Genomic DNA, 19,886 nt, shown 5'->3' with positions numbered 1-19,886 from the left:
TGGATGTTGTATAGCATACCCACCCCAAGGTCCTATATGTATGTGTTATGAGAGATTGAGTAATGTGGATGTCTATGTTGTGGAATAAAATTGAGGCACAGGTGGCCAGAAGGGGACAGAGGAAGAATGTCTCCCCTGCACCTTGGTGACACACCTTTACCCGAAGGCTCTGCATGTGTGGTGGGGTGTGGTGAAGCGGGAAGAGGAAGGCAGTATGTCCTTCTCACTTCGTCTCAGGTCAGGTTTCAGGATTTTTTGTAGTTACTGTTCATGTCTAGATGATTTCACGCTAAAGTTTGCATGTACCTGTTCAATTTCATGTTCTCATTTTCACTTTCTAGTTTTCATGTTTAGTTTAGTTTTCCCCAATTTAGTTTAGTTTGGTTATGCCCCTGTTCGCCCTGCCTTGTTTTGTGTTCATGTATCCAGCCTAATAAACAGGTTGCTTTTTGTTATACTTAGTTTCCTCTCTTCTGTGTCTGCTTTTTGGGCCAGTTTCGCAAACACACCGGCTGCCTGGCCGTAACACTGTAATAATCTGTAATCTGTTATAGTAGTCTGTAATACTGAAAACATGACATATTAATTACAATATATTACCATATCTATTTTTATCTGTATCTCTATCTGTTACATTTTTTTAATGTCAAAACATGGCCTAAATTACAGCTGATTCCTGTATTTCTTACACTTTTACATCAGGCTACTGGCAGCAATGTTGTATTTTACAATATGTTAACCTAGAAATACCATGACCTGATGATACATTGCATTACTGTAATTCTCTAGTTTTAATACTGTAATATGTTTTCTATGTATGGATGTACTATAGTAATACCATGTCCTGAGTTACAGTACACTGCGTTAATTTAGTTTAATAAGGTTTACAGGGAAACACAGGAGGACACGGAAAAACACCAGCCGCTCACTAACACCTTAACAACAGTTCACCTGCTTTTATATATGTTTCTATATAGTATGTTATTATTCTCATTCCTTACAGCACATTCCCATACTTGCCATTCAATTTTCCCCTACTACTGGCAGCAGAGTTTGTTTGGCTTTTTACTTTGTTACTTTTCTCTAATTGTTACTTTTCTCTAATTTTATAATATCATGTAGGAAAAACAGATTTATTGATATAGAAACTATATCTATAGCAGCAAGGTAACCTTCTGATACCACAGAGGAAAAAAACCCCCACTGAGCTCCACCAAGTGAAAGAAAATTAACCAACAAGAAACAATTAAGAGCAAAGTATATCGTTGTGGTTAGGCCTCCTCTAACAACCATTCCATTAAAATGAATGCAGCAGAACCAAATGCAGTGTTTTTAATATACATGCTTCTCTTTCGAAATCTGTTCCCTACATTACCTGCACTGCAACTCAAGGCGCCAAACTCAAGCAAGAATTAAGGGAGTGCCACAAAGGTATGGTTAAGTAACATTTTCATGTAGACTACACCTGACAGTATTCCTTGATTGGTATCAACAATGTTGAGATTCATTCTGATTTTTTTGGACAATTATACCTTTAACTTGGCTGTGTTAAAGGTATAATTGTCCAAAAAAATCTGTGTGACTGTTTTCAACTAAGTGGTTTGATTAAAGTGTAACACGTACAGAATAGTCTGAATTGAAAAGTTGTCCAACCAGTCCCAGAGGCATATGAATCTTTTGCCTCAAAAGAATTTGAGAGGTATGACATGATTGGCTAAACCTCTGCAGGTGAAAATGCACAGTGATGGGTGGAGACGCCGCAGAGTGAGCTCCACAGTGCAGTAGCTACAAGCTAGAGTGCAGGACGGTCTTCAGCAGCACAGGTGAGGGTTTCTTGCTGGATATGTAAACACTTGAACTCCCATTTTCTTATTGTTACGAGGAATTCAAGGTGAGTCAGGATAAATAAAGGGAAAAAGATAACTTAATGACAAACGTTATAATGAGAAGGACAGTTTAGCCACAGAGTGAGGACGGAAATGACAGCAACAGAGTTCAGGAGTTAGATGGCAATTACAGAAATACTGTAAAAGAAGAACAGATATTTGCCAAGTGGCTAAAAACACACAGTGACTAAAACAGAGTATGTATGTCTGTGGTAGAGCATTGTGGAGAGTGTGATCTCTGTGATGAGTTGCAGTTTTTGTGGCTCCTCCCTGTTACACACCTGCTGCTAACAATCACAGAAGACTAAACAGAATGAGATTAAAAGGAAGTGTCAGGGTGGTTGCAGAGCTAAATTTCATACCTTTACCCTCTACTCTTTTCTCTTTACAGTTTTGTTTCAGTTTTTGAGTCTCTCATCCAAGCAAAAATGCCATTCTTCGATCGTTTGAAGGACATTTTCTCCCGAAACTCCGATGATGACACTGTCAAAGTGAGTCATATTGTGAGGATATTGCACCCAAGTCTGCTTACTTGAGTATTTGAATTTCATATGAATTTTACTGGCTGGCGAATAAACTTTTTAAAGTCCTTTAAAGTCTGTATTTTGGCTGATCTTTTAGGTGAATGATAAGGATAAACCTATTTATTATGGAACGGTCACTCCATATCCAAACTTCAATGCGAGCGATGACACTGCAATTCTTCGGCGTGCCATTGAAAGTAAAGGTGCGTGTGCACTCTCTCGTTTTAATGTATTATACACGTTATGTTTGTTTTAATTTAGACGATATGAAGTTTAAAGCTGAAACACAGGTCGTAAAAAACGAATGTTTATTGCAATTTTGAATTGGGTGTGAGGTAGTTTGCTTCTTTTGGCTTGGATGATTTTATCATTTTGTGGTGCTTACAGTAAAATGTAACTTGTCATCCCAACAGGAGTGAATGAGGATGCGATCATTGCAGTCCTGGTAAAGCGAAGCAACGAGCAGAGGCAAAGGATCAAAGAAGTCTATGAAACGGAAAATGGGAAGGTGAGTAATTAATTTCTGCCATATTCAAATCTGTACAGCATGAGGCTGAGAACAATGGTAGTGTCTGGGAAAATATTACATATAGAAATGCTCAGTGCATCATGGGAATATGTTGACTTCTGGCTCCAAAAATCAAACATGGCGGTCACACCTTACATCTCAGACGCTGTCAGACCAGACATGAAACAACCTTTACCCTGCCAGCTCCCTAATGGTACAGTCACACTAGAGAAAATGGTTGCTGGAGACTTTGGCATGACCAAAATAACTTGACCATGTTCAATAAACTTGCAGTGTTGTTGCCTTTGAAATTGTTGGCAGTAAAAAGGAGTGAGTCTGCAATTAGGTGGATGAATGCAGTCAAGTTGGTAGCTGGTGAAAAACCAAACCTGTTGCTTTCTACACACATTATCTACACACATTCACAGTCCAGCCAGAACCTCATAGATCAGAGACAGAAATTTCTCTACAAATGTTGACGCCATTGCTGCAGGATAAAAGTTTAACTTCAAAATGAGAAAGACACTCAACAACCTTGCTTTTATATAGAAATATATCTGAATCGACTGAGCTGAGGCGACTGTGATTGCAGGAGACAGACTGCCCACCACCAGGCCACTTTCACTTCAAAGTGGTTGTCTAGAGGCTAAAGGGTGTTGAACCCTTGTTATCTGTAACTGAATGCATAACAAGTCAGCAATTACTGAGCAACCATATAACTGAGTCATAATTGGTCTACAAACGCAGTGTTCACATCACAAAAGATAACCTTCATATATTTAATTTAAACTCAAAAGATGCCTCCAAAAGTTGATTCTGTTGTTTGGGGAAACTGCAGGTTTCCCCAAATCTTATAAACAGTACATTTGCATAATGACTGAAACCAGCCCACTGAAGGAACAATGGGCTGGGAGGTCAGTTCCTTAATCTTAATTAAGCAAATTCTCATGACCTTAATTGTGTTTATAAGATTTGGGGAAACCTGCAGTCAGCTGAGACTGAAGAAGTCACTTGGATGAGTGACGAAACGTTTCTCCCACAAAACGCTACGTCCAGATGAACAGAATCAACTTTTGGAGATTTACCTTCCTGGATGATGGAGAATGCATCAAAACTCAAAAGATGATTACAGTGGACAGTAGTCCTTCAGAAAGATCATCCTTGTGTGTTGCAGAAGCTGACTGACAATTTGAAAGCAGCCTTGACAGGAAATTTGGAGGACATCTGTCTGGCACTACTCATGACACCAGCTCAGAATGATGCCTACCAACTCGTGAAAGCCACAAAGGTAGGATCTGTGGTTTATGTACTAAACCTTTGATTGGGGGAATATTACTTCTTTTGTTTTCATTCATAGAGCAGTTTTATAGTTGTTGTTTTTTGTTGATGTTTTTTTCAGTTACTTGAGACGTTACATGTTTAGATTAAGTTTATCATTTAGGTTGTGTCATTAGTAACTGAATTAAATTGTCATCACAAAATTGCCAGTTGGTTCAGTATTGGCCAAGAACCCTCCCACTAGCACATTTTTGGTTTGTAGGTCTGGGGTTTGAACTTAAGGTAATTTTTGTGCCACAGTTAAAGAAAACTTAAACATAGATTAGAATAAACAAATTTAAAAAACAACAAACTACTTACTTGTAATTCTGTTTGAGGGGCCCTTAAATGTTTCTTCTTACTGTTTATAGATTTTATTATTTCTGTTATTTGATTTATTCCCACAGGGTTTGGGCACAGATGAGGAAGTTCTGACTGAGATTTTGGCAACAAGAACAAACCAAGAGATTCAGGAGATCAAGAAGGCCTTCAAACAAGGTGTTGTCACAGTCATGTGAAATCACATGGTTGTTGTTTGGGCTTAATGCTGAACTAAGATAGAATTTTATACAACATCTTAGATATCTAGTGTCTGTAGCTGCTAGAAAGCTAGACTTATTGTAGTCACATTTGGCCATCATATTGTTGTAAACTGATGTTTATTCTGAAATTCTCCCGATTCCTCAGAGTACAAAAAAGAGCTGGAAGAAGTTATTAAAAGTGAGACCAGTGGCAACTACACCAAGATCCTCCTGGAATTACTAAGTGGAGGTAGAGATGAGAGCACTCGTGTAGACAATGATCTTGTTTCAAAAGACGCAAAGGTAAAATCACATAAACAAAATCTTAAACTATTCTACTTTATGTTGTCAACAAATTATGTGAGAATATATTTTGAGAACTCTAGTTTAACGGTTCCTATCTGTGGCATTTGGCCAAACATAATGTGTGTGAACATAATGTAACATTCATAGAGGGTATAAAAGATGGACCTAGTCATTGATTCAAACGAACATGTTGGTGGACATTAGCACACTTGGTTAGCAAGCTACACCCATAAACTGTGCTTTATCTGCTAAGCAACGAACTAGTAAAACGCTGAAATTTCACCCACTAAAGCTGAAACAAAATCTTCTTGGCTATATAGATCAAAGCAGTTTTTTTGTATCAGACTGTTCAGTGTTGTAATTCTAGGGACTTTAACGTGGGAGTCAATGGCTGCCTTTTAGAGTCAGCCTCATGTGGCCACTAGAGGAACTGCAGTTATTTCCATTTAGGTGCTGGCTTCATTTTTCACAGCTGGAATACTCATTAGTCATAATTATGTGGGTAAAAAAAAAAAAAAACTTCAGCCATTTCCTGATACAGTTAGGCACATGACTTTTGGTTGGGTAGGAAATGCTGCATTTATAGGGGTCTGCATATGCACATCAAGTGAAAATATATAAAGTTTGTTGCATGGTGCAACAATGGCATAGTTGCGAAGAATAAGTCTGACTTTTGGTAAAATACTTGGAATATAAATTATTGAATTATTATAAGGAGTATAAGTCTTTATGATTATCATCCAATTTTTTTGTGTGTGTCTGTAGACGCTGCTGAAGTTATGTGAGCAGGGCAGCGGATTCAATGTGTCCACCTTCATTGACTTGATGACCAAGCGCAGCTATCCTCACCTCCGGAAAGGTGAGTTCTTGAAAAGTGTGAACACTTCTTCTTGGTTGGGTTTGACTCATTAGACACAATGCACTTCTGGAAAAACAGGTGGAACCAAACTCTTGCAGGTAGGAGGCGAAACACACCCAGCAGTCTGAGAACAATACAGTTACAGTCAGTCTGGATTTTACAAGAGTTGTGAAATCTTTTTTAGTTTTTATCTGCATATAGGCTCAAAATACATACAAGCTCAAACATATACATACACTGTCACTATCATTTGGTCAAATGTCTCTGAGCAAGTTGTACTTCAACCAGCTATTTTTGGTAGCCATCAACAAGCTCCTGACATGATTCTGGCTGGATTTTTGACCGTTCTTCTTAACAGAACTGGCAGCATTTATTTAAACTGGTTTCCTGACATGAACCCGGTTTTAGCAAAGTATCATCAGGATTACAGTCAGGGTTTTGGGAAGTCCATTCCAGGAGCTAATCTTGGCCTACTTTATCCATTGCAAAAGCAGTTTTTGAAATGTGATATTTAAAGTGAAGTTGAAGAATTTGGAACTAGTCCTCCTTCTTTCCCCTTCCACTTGCAATGTACATACCATTGGCAGCAAAACAGCCCCAGAGCCTGATGCTACCACCACTATGCTGGACACTTAGTACAGTGTTCTTAGGTTTGAAGGCTCTACTATACTCTTCCATTTGCATAGAGTTGTTTGAACTGATGATCCTGAAATCTGTTGTACAATTGCATAAATTTTCTAATCGAAACTGCTGTTGTGTGAAGTAATGGTGTATTTGTTTTCTCCTTTTTTAAAAAACTTCAGCCTAATGTTTCACTGGTCACTAAAATCTGAATGTTTATGTTTATAAATATTTTAAAACTGCTTTTTCATTTCCTCAGTTGCTAATGAAATATGCTGCATAGCCTTAACAACATATTTGATTTTGGTCTAATAACTCAGAATTACCAGTTTGTCTGTTTACCTGTTAGTATTGGAGGCATTTGGCAAACAGACGGATGTCAAATTACCCACAGTGCTGAAAAAGGAGCTGAAAGGAGACACTGAAAATTGTCTCATCGACCTTGGTAAGTTGATGTTTGTCCTCATCAGTTTATGTAGTTTTAATTGTGTTTTCTGTTCAAGGTGGGGGTGGGGTGAGATCAAAGGTCATGTGAGCGATGAAATCAATCCTCTCGCGAGCAGGAAATGTGCATCACATAGCACGTCTTGTGTACATTAAGATCAGGAGAGATTTAAGATTGATTGAGCAGTATAACGTGAAAACAGATTTACACAGTATGGGCTCTAACACAGCTGTGAGGCAGCGCAGCATCTGGACTCGACTTGAGATCATTTTGTAACTGTTTGTCTCTCTTTGATGTCCATAGCAAAGTATGCCTGGAACACACCAGCTGTCTTTGCCCAGAAGCTTGTTAAGGCTTTGGAGGTGTGTGTATAATTTTTTTTCATGTGTATGTGTTCCTGTCTAGCTATCTTTGTGAGGACCGAAATCTGCATTCTACTATACTTGTGAGAACCAACAGGCACTTATGAGGACACACTCGCCGTTCCTCACAAGTTTGAAGGCCTTTTTGAGGCTCAAAATGTGGTTTTAGTGTCAGGGTTACAATTAGGTTATGGTTAGGTTTAGGGTTAGGGTTAGGCATTCATTTTTAATGGTTAGGGTCTACGGTAAGGGGCTAGGGAAACCATTATGTCAATGAAGGTCCTCACTAAGATACCTGAATGTATGTGTGTGTGTGTGTGTGTGTGTGTGTGTGTGTGTGTGTGTGTGTGTGTGTGTGTGTGTGTGATTTATGATTTTACATTGATTTATGTATTTTAAAAGGAAGGTTCAAGTCTGTAAGTAATTTCATGTTTTTGGACTAATGTAGTCTGGAAGCTGGATGTTTTAAACTGTTCAAGCAGTTTGAGATTGAGTACTTCTGCAGTATCTACATTGCAAAATGGATTCACTTACTTGTTCACTTACTTCACTTATTTACTTACTTTACTTACTTGTTCCCTCAAAAATTAAGTCCTCTTAAAGACTTAAGCTGGGCCACTTATACTAACTTTATATTAAGTATACAATACTTAACAGCATATCAAATAACAGAGCTCTAGTTTGTTTTAAATTTACTTTATATAACCTTAGTTTAACAAGTTACATTTAGAAAATACCACAATGAACGGCTTAGGCTTTTGCCTCAGAAAGTTGAGGGTGCTTGTACATACTATTTAGTTGTGTTAGAAGAAAGTGAACCTGTGTCCCATATACTACATAGTTACAGGAACACTGCAAGTTGCTGAAGGAGTCCGTACTCTTGGCCACTGAAAAAAGGTTTCTGATCAGCAGCTAACTCTTAAGTAACTGTTTGGATCTTAACCCCAACATAAAGTCTATATAGCATAAAATCAATAACTGAAGCTTTGCTCTGCTCTGCTCTCACAGAAACCAGACACGTGTGAGAAAACCCTCAACAGGATACTGGTGAGTCGCTCTGAGGTCGACCTCAAGAAGATCAAGGAGGTATATTGGAACTGTCAACAAAGATCCCTGAATGATGACATAGAGGTAAAAAACAAAACACAAAAAAACCTTGTTGTTATCATGTTGTCTTTAATGATTAAACACTAAAATGACAGTGTACAGTATCTGGAAATTTCAGCTAATAATATCTTTGTTCCACAGAAAGACACCAAGGAGCACTATCGGAAAGTCCTGCTTAGCTTGTGTGGAGCTTTTTGAAATTCATCTGTTACCATTTTACTCTGGAAACCGAGACCAGCTTATTCCACTAAATACTCACAGCTTTAAATCTGAAGTGCATGACTACTCTGTTCTATTGAGATTAAATTTGAATAAAGAAGTTATTCCAGCACCAAGCATTTCATACCGTATTTCTTCTCTTTCTTTTAATGTCCTTTGAAATATAATGTATGAGGAAGTTGTATAAATATGCATTAAAATGATATTTGGTTATTAGAAATGCAGAAAATAACATGGGAAATCAAATATTTTCTATTTAATCTTCAAAGTCAGCAGTAAGGCTTTTTATATTACATAAACTTGTAGCCTCCAGGTAACTGACAAAAACATCTAGGGTTAAAATAATGTGTTTGAATTGGTTAATGTCATGCGCTTGTATTTGTTTTAGTGCTTTGAAAACACAAATTGCTTACTATCAAAAATTGTATTCCCAACCCAAATAATGTAGTAAGGAAGTCATTGATACATTTTTAGCAAAATTGGAGCTGCCCCAAGTTACAAATGACCCGACTATGAGACTCATATCAAATATAACTAAAGAAGAAGTTGAACAGGCCATTAAAAGATTAAAGAATGGTGAAATTATTCTAATAATACATAATTAGACCAGCAAAGTAGCAAACAACAATCTTTGGAGTAGTCGGGCATTGCCAAAAAAAAAACTGTACTTAAGTGCAACTGTCTAAATCTAGGGTACATTTGGGTATTCCCAGATCCGGTCCTTTTTGGACCCCTGATATAGTCACATATGTCATGCATATCTTGTTCTTTTTCCTTCCTTTTTGGTACTCTTCCCATGTATGTGTTTTTGTTGTTGTTGTTGTTGTTGTTTTGCACTGTTGTTTTCGAAAACTTAAAAGTAAAAATTTCAAAACAAGACAAAAACCGAATCTCCAATGCCAATATGTTTGAGGCTTTTGTTTGAAAGGACTTACTTAAAGGAAATTTGGTCTGTTTTGCATGTGGCTAAAAAAAATCGCTCATAACACTGCAGATGCAGGATCCGGGAGACAAAGCATGAACTCAAAAACTCATTGCTGGAAACCCACGGGAGAAACAAAAACATCCAGAGCAGAAGAAAAACAAAGTGCAGAGGAGCACGCGCCATAGGGGGAGGACACGACAAAGGGCGACTTTTTAAAATATATTTTATATGTTTTTCCAGAAAGAAAGAAACAACGAAAATGTTCATAAAACAACTTTCTAAATAAAGTGAAAAACAAACAAACAAATAAAAATGTCTTCTATCCTCATTATCTGCGCAGGCGCAACGCTGACGAGTAATTGCACGTAACGTTTACCGTGTCCGGAAGTGCCGTGGCAACACGGGCAGCTCGGGTGTTTGATTTTCTTTATCCTGTCCATGCGGATTTTCTCGGTTATTACAACCACTTCAGACTCATAACTTTTCAGTATCTTTTTCTGACCACGCGTCCACAAGCTTCGGGGGCCAAGTAAACCGTACACCGAGGACGTGACGCCACTGGAAACTTTGGGGGGGAAAGTGGCTAGCTAGCCGGCTAATACGCTAACAAAGCTACCAGCTGATTGTAGTTTACACGTCAGACACTGACGGGAGGATGAATAGAACGCAGAAGAAGCCAGTTTATATTCTCCGGCGGTGAACAGACCGTAGTTTAAGCTGGCTCTCCCGCCAGCAGCGATGTAAAGGATGCACAAGTAACAGAAGTAACTCTCGGTGGAGTGGAGCTGGTGGGTTTGGGGACCTTGAAAATGGAAGAAAAATACAGCAGTAACGTGCTCTCAGGGGGTCAGCTGGGGATGGTCGAAGTGCCCGATTCCAGGTATGTTCTCCTTCCTTCATCAAAAACTCTCAGTTTAAACTGATGTAACTGTTTTCATGTCAAGAATCATTCAAGTCTCATCCATGCATCGGTAGTCCATACGTTAGCGTTTGTGAAGAATTGATTACTCTGTAAATTGTCCACAGCAGTGGAAAAACCACCATTATTATTTCCCATTGTTTGTTGTGTCCGATATTTGCAACCAGACACCATATGTAAGAACACTATAACAAAAAGCCGTCGATTTGCTTATAAACTAATAGTCATTACATTATTAAGCATTATACCTTTATATTTTACTTTATTTTATATATATATATTTATGCACACACACAAGTATATAGGTATTTGGTATACATATTCAGTAATAGATACAGTGTTATATTTGTACATATATTTATTCTTATAAATCTCAGATTTCGATTGTTATATTTTGCTTTGTTCGTATGTTATTGTATTTTCGCACACCTCTGTTGCTTGTGAAGCTTCCACACAAGAATTTCACTCGCATGTGCTGTACCTGCATATGTGATGTGACAATAAAAGCGATTTGATTTATTAATAAATTAGTATTAATTATGCCCTTAGTCTGAGCTGTATGTTGGTATAAAAACCTTCAGGATTGAATCCAGTCTGCTACGTGTTAGTGGGCATCTAAAAATTATCAGGGGTTGTCTAAGAATCGGTTTATCCAGTCTGTTGTGTCAAGGGCTGTGATGCTGAATCCCCAGCAGACCACAGCACAGTACACTCCATTCATCACAACTAACAGAAAATCTTCAAACTCTTCCTTAGGAAATGGAGCCCTATTGTTTCCTTCTTCTATACAGCCTCTGTGTTTGACTTCCAGTTCATGTTGTTGTAGATGTGGACACATGGTTACTTGTTACTCCTCCACCACAGCAACATCCTGTCCCAGGATAGGCACAACATCAGTTGTTCACCATCTGTCTGGTCTTATTCCCATTCAGAAGCCGATCATTCCTCCTCCTAGATCACTCCACAAAAGCATTCGGCTAGCGCTTAGTACTCCTTCTCCTGCCCATGACTAATGAATCCAATCACTGCATAATCTTCAGTTTCTGTAGGTGGCATGACCTGTTGTTATGCTGAAAGTCTGAGGTGCAAAAAAGGAACACACACAGACTCTCTTTAAACCCTCAGTTAAATATTTCTGTCCTGGGAGAAGAGGGAAACCTGATGGAAAATGGTAGAAAACAATAGACTAAACTGGAAATATAACACAGAGGTTTTCTATAAGAACGAACAGTTCGGATTTTGTTTCTTGGGGAAGATTATGCCTGTTACTGTATGAAGTTTGCCCATAGCTAGAATCAGTGTAGATGACAGTTGTTTTTGCTCTTATCACACAGCCTGTACTAATGTGTAGCGTGTTCTTTCCTTGTGCAGGTTAACCAGGTACATTGTTCTACTGGTCATCTCGAAGGTCCTCAAAGCTCTTGGGATCTTTGAGTCATACGATATCCTAAAAGTGGTTCACATAGTTCAGTTCATCTTCATACTGAAATTAGGGTAAGTACTCTTTGTGTTTTTATGTATTATTGTTAGTTGGGGCTGCTCTGTAGTGACAAAAATCTTAATTACAGTTATTCTGGCCAATTTTTGTTGACTTTGCAAACTTCACACACTTGCTCGATAAGAGCGATGAATAGATATTTAATGTCCATCATCTCAGCTGAACGTGTTACCAGCTGCAGTGTGTGTTTGAGGTTTTTCAGGTGGAGTTAAAGACAAAATGCGATTATTCACCAAGACCTTTTGCTCATTTTGCATTTATAGATGGTGAAAACATGCTGATTCTTTTTTTATTGTTTTGATTTTAGGAGTGCAGTGTTTCTGCTTTTTTTCCAAAAACCTTTTTCATCTGGAAAAGTCATCTCAAAAAGACAGGTTTGTCTGCTTTAAAACCTCTAATCGTCCTGTTCTTTTTACTGTTGTTCATTAGCTTGAACAACTTATATATGTCGTGTTTAAGATGATTCAAGTCTAGCTTTGCAAAAAGAAAAAAAAAATACCTTATGCATTGTATTAATTTCTGTTGATGAATCTATTTTCTTTGCAGTGGATAAAGTTGTTAAAGCATGCTGTTTTCAGCTGTGTCATATCCCTCCTGGGCTTCTTCGGCCTAACTCTTTGTGGACCTCTTAGGTAAGAAGTAGTTAAGCAGTAGTTAAATAAAACCAAATGCAGCATTAGAGTTGGAGGAAAACAGTTTAAATCCCTCCCTGAGAGTCCCATTGTGTTTCTTTGGACTAAAAATTGTTGTTTGGGGGTCTCTTAAAAGAAAGAAGAAAGTCAGGTTAGCTACAGGTGCACAAGGACACAACCTTCAGGGAATAGTTGATCAATCTAAATCAGTTAGGGTTGTGGATTTTTAACTGGGAACTATCCAACGATACTTCAAAGATCATCTCACAGTCTCCAACCTAAACTGCTGCATATAGTTATGGCAGACATGATTGCTTTGCCTGGCAGAATTTTCACTAGAATAATTTGACACCTGTCTTTATTTCTTTATATTTGCATGTTTCTTCAGTTAACACAGTAGCATCTCATTTCACACACACACTGTATTTGTTCAACATCTGGCAGTATGTTCCTCTGGTTTTGCCGTTTAATAGTAATTGAGAGCTTCTGGGGCTTTACAGCATTACAGCCCGCCAGGTGCGAGTAAAACCCACAAATACATATTTTAAGACCAGAGAAAGTCACATGCACTGTTCCTGCAGTGAGCTACTTTAAAGTGGTATTTTAATGTAGTAGGCAAGTATTTCACTTTACAAACTTATTATATTCAGTATTATATTCAGCTTGTTACATGGCATTTTATTGGCTTTGTACGCTATCCCTATCTCCTACAAGTGTTTATGAGAATATCTGCAGACTAACAATGCAGGAACTCCAGCAACACTTAAAGGTAAATGTGGCTTTCATCAGGGTCATGACCCTGAATGAAGGCCACATGCCGAAACCCGTTGGTCAGTTAATACAGTTGTTCCTCTTTACCTTTGAGTGTTGCTGGAGTTCCTGCGTTGTTTCTTATCCTCTTCTTGCACCTTGGAAGTAGGTGAAGTTGTGCCAGAAATTTTTGTCAATATCTGCAGACTCACAGCTGTATTCAGGTATATTATTAAAATTGTGTCTTTCACAGAACGCTGTTGCTGTTTGAGCACAGTGATGTTGTGATCATTGCTCTTCTTGGGGTTCTCTTCACAAACTCAGGAGGAGGGCCATCAAAGGTAGGAGGCCATAAATTCACATGGCAGAAACTGCTTTTAGTGTCGGTGTGATCGTGGTTATATGACATGAGCGCGTTATCTCTGTAACATGTTTTTGTGTTTCATTTCCTGATGTTTGAAAAGTACAGGTGATGTTTGTATTTATTTGTGCGAAGGAAACAAATCTTCATTATAAATAAAAACTGAAATTATAAACTGAAACATAACTGACCGATTACAAGCCGCTTCTCTCCTCCATATGCAGTTTAAGAACTGGTATTATAGAGCAGGCAAAGAGGCACAAAATTGGAGAATAATAATAACTAAAACACTCATTATTTTGAAAAAGGTAAATGATTGAACTCTCTGTGTTAAAGGTTTATAATGTGCATTTCTGTTTACTTTGCTGTGACTTTGCAGACTAGAGGTGCTGCTTTCTTCATCATCGCTGTGATCTGCCTGCTCCTCTTTGACAACGATGATCTCATGGCAAAGATGGCCGAGCACCGTATCCTTTGAGCCGACACTTTAGTCTATTGTCAGTGTTTGTTAGTTTATGTGTTTGTGTTGCGTTGTTACACCTCTGTCCTTTACTGCATTTGCCTTGATTCCCCCTCATAACCAGCTGAGGGACACCATGACAGTGCTCTCACTCACTTCCTGTATACTGTGATTTCATTTTTAGGGGTAGCAGATCACAAAGTGAGTAAAGCTTATTCCCTACCTTCTTGTTTTTTCTTTCTAAATATTGGCTTTCCAATAATTCAGTTTATATACAGCAGAAGAAAGGGAGTCTGTGCTCTTTCTGTCTGATTCAGTTCCTTATTGATATATATATTTATGTTTATGGTAATGTGTACTTGTACTTCCTGTCAGGGTGGTGTTGTGCTGCTGGTGGCATCCCTGTGTCTGAAGGTTGGATTCCACACGGCCTCCAGGAAGTTGTCAGTGGAGATCGGCGGTGCCAAACGTCTCTATGCCCTCGACAACCTGGTTTCTGCCATGGTGCTGCTGCCCTGGGTTATAGTACTTTCTGCGACCACAGAAGTACGTGCACCAGATCACATGATAAAACGTGTTTGTTGTTTAGCTAGCCGTGTTGTAAACGGATGAATCTCATCTTAACCCCAGAGCAAAGTGGAGTCGTGGTCCTCTCTCGTCCTGCCTTTCGGGATGATCATCTTCTCCGTCACGATCCTGGAGTTTTACGTCGAGGCCATCTGCAGCACCAAGATGGAGACACCGAGGTGCGCCCGTTATGGTGCCTTGGCCCTCTTCTTCAGCGCATTGCTGCTGGCAAACTTCTGGACTCACCCGCTGACTGACCAGCTGCGCTCCATGAGCAAACCAGCGCACCACGGCAGCACAGAGCACGTGCTCTCTGGTGGAGTGCTGGTTAGCGCCATCTTCTTCATTATGTGTGAGTAACAGCTCTGCGATACCTAGTTAACTCATTCACTGCCAGCCATTTTCAAATCAGGTAACTCCCCACTGCCAGGGTTTTTGAGCATTTTTACTCATTTTTGAAGAGCCACAGAAAACTGTGTGTTATGATCATATAAACGCTGAACCTACCAAAATGAAGAACAGACTCTCTTCTTTCATCCAAAAAAAAAAGCTTGTTTCTACCATTTTCCATTCTGTAGTAATCAGCTGTAGAAGAGAGGTGGGTTCCACCAAAAATGCCTGTTTTGACCAAAAAAAGGGAGAAAACGAGCTTTTTGTGAAAAATACATTTCAAGCAGAAAAGTGCCTTTGACACTAATATTTCTTGCTTTGTGACACCTAACATATAAAATAGTTTTTCACTTCTATAAAACAGAAATAACACTGAGAAAGGTTATGTTTTATCAAAACAATTTATTTACAAATATATGAAAAAATAAAATGTACATAGTGAAACATTTATTCACAAGGAATAATTCACTTTTGTGTGGTAATCATTATAACACTTCCCGGGATGCAAGGGCACACAACAAGACTTGCACCACATTTTTGTCTCACTGCGCAATCCCTTACGTGTGCAAACCCTGCACCTCCTTGCAGGTCTACTTTTACTGCTGGTGGGCTTCAGTTTTTCAAGTTGGTGCCTGCCTAGGTCACCGTCTAGCCTGCTATCAGGGTCGGTGTTGTAAGGTGCCCTTGGGGTTTTTCTGCCTTTCCAGTCACCTTCCCCTTCAAATCCCACACCTGCCCCCTCCCCTAGAAGGTTGTATTCTAGCCCCTCCCATTGAAAAACGTAATTGACGTCTATAGACGTCAATGGCAGTGAATGAGTTAATTTGTTTTACCTGCCTTTTTAATCATATTTTGCATTTAACAGTTAAAGTTAAATGGGGAGAAAGACTTCAAACACCAAAACAAGAATTAATTAACAATTAAGTGACACTGCCTACAGAAAACAAGCATTTTAGGAAATGCATGATGGGATTTGAAAAAATGGAGTGAACACCTCAGGAAGTGCTACACAAAAATGAAGGCCTATTGTAGAAATTTGTTGCATGGCAACATTTAGTAAAATGTAGCAACATCTGAGAAAACGCAGTCACAAAACCAGAAATGCCACCTCGACATTTAATACAACGCAGCTCCGACTTTTCAGAATCCACTCTTCTTTACATCCTTTAAAACTCAGGCAAGGACTAACCTGAAATTGATATGGAAACAAAACATTACATCTGTCTTACTCGAGGAATTTTTGTTCTGTCTGTTCAAATACAAAAAAACATTGCCCCTGCCTTTCACTTAAAGTGAAAGGGTTTCTGAAACAGCGGGTTTTAATTATTTATTTTTGGTCAAAACCTGGTCTTTAAACTGGGTTTACACCAAAGTTGTTATAGTTAACTAAACCTAAACAAAAGAAGCAAATGTGAAAACATATTTTAATTAACTAAAATAAATGAATAAAATTAACTGACACAATTTTGTGGACTTGGGAGAACTAACTAAAATTTAAAACATAGCCTTAGTGTATTTTTTTTCTTTTGATAAAGATTTTGTTATCAAAACTTCCCGGATGAGGTCTCAATAAAGTCAATAAACAAAATTGTGAGTCAACTGTTTTCAAAAAGTTTTTTTTATTTTTATTGTAATTAGTGCACTGATACATGCCCTTAATACAATAATACTTAAAATAAAGACTAAAACTAACACTGAAATTAATTAAAAACTAGCCAGAAGTAAGCAAACCCATCCTGGACACTAACTAGAACTGAACTGAAAACCGAAAAAATTAATAAAAACTAATTAGAAATGGATAATAATTAGAGATGGACCGATCCGATATTACGTATTGGTATCGGTCCGATACTGACCTAAATTACTGGATCGGATATCAGAGAGAAATAAAAAATGTAATCAGATCCATTAAATATCACAAAAGCAGCTTACAAAACTTGCGACATGGCGTAACTCGGCTCATAACCGTAGCACGTCGGAGCAGTGTGGTCACGTGATAGAGCGGCTGTGGCATGCAAGACCTGTCAGCGGTCTGGTTGAGCATTTGGAGCCTCGCTACTAATCCGGCATTTTATCTCCGAGAAAGTTATCCCAGAGAGAAGTAAAGCAAGTGTGTAAGTTCACCTCTGAATGTTTGTAAAGCATTCCCGCGTTAAGCTTAACAACCGATACCTGGAGCGACTGCCTCTTCTCTCTCCCTCCCTCTGCTGCTGCTACTTCAGTCATGAAACTGCTTAATGATCAGCTGATCGGCTTTTCTGTCGCAAGTCCGTCTCTCTTGTTTGTTTATTGCCCACTTCGTGCCAGAAAGAGGAAACCAGCAGCTGAACAACAGCAGCACGTTTAAGCTTGATAAGCTGTTGTTAGAATGTATTTAATATTACTTTCTACTCGAGGATCTTTTTCTATGCAGCTGACGGCTGCTAACTGTGCAGGGGCGGATCTAGCAAAGTTTAGCCAGGGGGGCCGATGGGGCATGAACAGGGAAAAGGGGGCACAAAGACATACTTTTCTTTCTTATTCTCATTTAAAATGTCGAGCTTTTAATCAATAATTATCCGAATCTTACACCCAAAGTTTTAATCTGATGTAAAATGTATAGAAGTCCATTACTGTATATAGTAACTATTAAGTTTAATATACCCTAGTAAGCTATAGTACTTTTTCCTTTGGGAAAGTACCATCTGTACAGTCTGCAGTTCTGTTGAAGAAAGATGTTGAATCTATTTAATTATTCTTGAAAAATAATTGATTTCTGTGCATTTTTTTTCACACTGCATCAAATTAAAGTTGATTACGTCAATTAAGCATCATGAGGTGGTGGGTGGTTTCCTTTTTTTTTTTTTTTTTTTTTTTTTTTTTTTTTTTTTGCTGGGAGTTTTAGAACCCTATTAGTTGGGTTGCTTACTCTTTAAAATACCAGAATAGGGAGGATTGAGTAGGTTTAACTTTATTAGATTGATCAGTATTGCTGAACCATGAAATATTTTGGGTGCAGTGTATTTTTTGCATACAGGTATAACAGAATAGCTTTTGTTTGTTTTTAAACTTGAGTATGAACTTATACAAAATGCAGCAAGATATTTAAAAAAAGCAGTTTTATTGATTAAAAAACACTATCGGATTCACATCGGTATCGGCAGATATCCAAATTTATGACATCAGTATCGGACATAAAAAAGTGGTATCGTGCCATCTCTAATAATAATAACAAAAACCCTTGTTTACACCTCTCTCCCTGCCCTCCTCTCTCCCTGCAGCGTCCAATATTCTCTCGTCTCCTTCAAAGAAAGGCCAGAAGGGCACCTTGGTGGGTTACTCCCCTGAAGGGACACCTCTCTACAATTTCATGGGTGACGCCCTGCAGCACACATCCCAGTCCCTTCCACGATTCATCAAAGACTCCCTGAAACAGATCCTGGAGGAGTATGACTCCAGACAGATCTTCTACTTCCTGTGTCTCAACCTGGTGTGTAGGAAGTTGCTTCTTTTTGTTCTGATCTTTCACATTTTAGACCGTCTAATTTCAAAGTAAGAGCTCCGTACCCGAACCCCAATAGCAACAGAAAGCAGAACGCCGATTCAAAAACGGATCAGCGTATACAGGAGAAATGAAGGGGAAAAACACACGTCTGAGCTTACAGTCTTTTAACCCTCTCAAGGCAGGCGTTGCAGATTTGCAACAAGTAAAAGCTAACAACCTGATTACCCCACATACATATGTTATGAGGTTTTTTTTACTCAGAAGTACCACTGCAGGTATTCTTTTGTGCATTAGCAACAGAAACTTAATTTGAGCCTGAGAGGGTTAATATCAGCTGTTTAATAGGATCAGATCTACATCTCACTGACATTTGTGCCTGGTAATGAGGTTTCCTGCTAAAATGAATCTTAGTAATAAAGATCATAGCTGCCATTGAGGATAGAAAATATGTCATAAAGGGTTCAATGACCTGAGGAGCAGTCTAACATTATACAGTTGCAGGCTTCTAAAAGCTCATATTTTACATATTTTACATATTTTACAAACCTATTCAAAGAAACACTTATGCCAGCATTAATGAAATTCCACATTTCTTAACCTTTAATGATCCTGATTCTTATACTGTGCTTATATTTTGAATGGATAGTCTTTTAATGAGGGATGGGTGTGTATGCATATTTGATTTGTGCCTGTTTCTTAAAAAAAATAAAACTAAGTATAACAGGTGGAATAAATGAAATGCACAAGTTAATAAGCAAACAATAAAATCTACACCCCAGTGAGAACAACGAATTGCCTCTGACTGAACAGAATGTAAAAAAAAAAAAAGTAATTTCTAGTTGTCAATTAAATAAAAGAATTAGATAATCACATCTGGAGATCATCTTAAATAATTTAATCTAATACATTAAAGCATTTCAAGCTGTTAAAAGACTCGCCTGCTGTGTTTAGGCTCACACACTCTGCAGGTATTTCGTAAGATTTTGTTGCTCTGCATTGTTTCAGGCTTTCACCTTTGTGGAACTGTTTTATGGCGTTTGGACCAACAGCCTGGGACTCATCTCTGATGGTTTCCACATGCTGTTCGACTGCTCTGCTTTAGTTCTGGGCCTGTTTGCCGCCCTCATGACCCGCTGGAAAGCCACCAGGATCTTCTCCTACGGGTAAAATCCATCAAGAACTCGTGATCGTAAAATTGAAGAACATCACCTCCAGCTGGATTCTT

General features: G+C 38.4%; 2 protein-coding genes across 2 annotated transcripts in view; both read left to right on the top strand.

The window, feature by feature from the left end:
* The first annotated feature begins 1,764 nt into the window (after window positions 1-1,764).
* Window positions 1,765-8,794, top strand: LOC146705502 (annexin A1-like). Its single transcript, XM_085463182.1, has 12 exons — window positions 1,765-1,823; window positions 2,278-2,377; window positions 2,508-2,613; window positions 2,824-2,918; window positions 4,093-4,206; window positions 4,643-4,733; window positions 4,923-5,059; window positions 5,828-5,921; window positions 6,892-6,987; window positions 7,291-7,349; window positions 8,358-8,480; window positions 8,598-8,794. The coding sequence occupies exons 2-12, from the start codon at window positions 2,315-2,317 to the stop codon at window positions 8,652-8,654; spliced, it is 1,035 nt and encodes a 344-aa protein (XP_085319308.1). The 5' UTR covers window positions 1,765-1,823; window positions 2,278-2,314; the 3' UTR covers window positions 8,655-8,794.
* Window positions 8,795-9,949: 1,155 nt separating this feature from the next.
* The window catches only part of slc30a5 (solute carrier family 30 member 5), a 19,290-nt gene continuing 9,353 nt past the window's right edge, over window positions 9,950-19,886 (top strand). The window contains exons 1-11 of the mRNA XM_085463180.1: window positions 9,950-10,480; window positions 11,891-12,013; window positions 12,325-12,391; window positions 12,564-12,649; window positions 13,653-13,740; window positions 14,140-14,227; window positions 14,345-14,421; window positions 14,596-14,766; window positions 14,851-15,139; window positions 18,438-18,646; window positions 19,667-19,824. Coding sequence (XP_085319306.1) covers window positions 10,410-10,480; window positions 11,891-12,013; window positions 12,325-12,391; window positions 12,564-12,649; window positions 13,653-13,740; window positions 14,140-14,227; window positions 14,345-14,421; window positions 14,596-14,766; window positions 14,851-15,139; window positions 18,438-18,646; window positions 19,667-19,824 — 1,427 coding nt within the window. The 5' untranslated portion in view covers window positions 9,950-10,409. The remainder of the gene's footprint in view (window positions 10,481-11,890; window positions 12,014-12,324; window positions 12,392-12,563; window positions 12,650-13,652; window positions 13,741-14,139; window positions 14,228-14,344; window positions 14,422-14,595; window positions 14,767-14,850; window positions 15,140-18,437; window positions 18,647-19,666; window positions 19,825-19,886) is intronic.

Source organism: Copadichromis virginalis, linkage group LG7 (genome assembly GCF_057382275.1).
Source record: "Copadichromis virginalis isolate Kocher_CV1m ecotype Utaka linkage group LG7, C_Virginalis_male_GT1.1, whole genome shotgun sequence".
Lineage (NCBI taxonomy): Eukaryota > Metazoa > Chordata > Actinopteri > Cichliformes > Cichlidae > Copadichromis > Copadichromis virginalis.
The sequence above is the reverse complement of the archived record's forward strand: the minus strand, read 5'-3'. Positions and strand labels throughout refer to the sequence as shown.

Excerpts from the sequence above, each read along its gene's own strand:
- LOC146705502 (XM_085463182.1), top strand. The coding sequence starts at position 2,315 with ATGCCATTCTTCGATCGTTTGAAGGACATTTTCTCCCGAAACTCCGAT. Across the intron at positions 2,614-2,823 it reads GCGTGCCATTGAAAGTAAAG|GAGTGAATGAGGATGCGATC; the intron begins GTGCGTGTGCAC and ends TCATCCCAACAG. Across the intron at positions 2,919-4,092 it reads ATGAAACGGAAAATGGGAAG|AAGCTGACTGACAATTTGAA; the intron begins GTGAGTAATTAA and ends TGTGTGTTGCAG.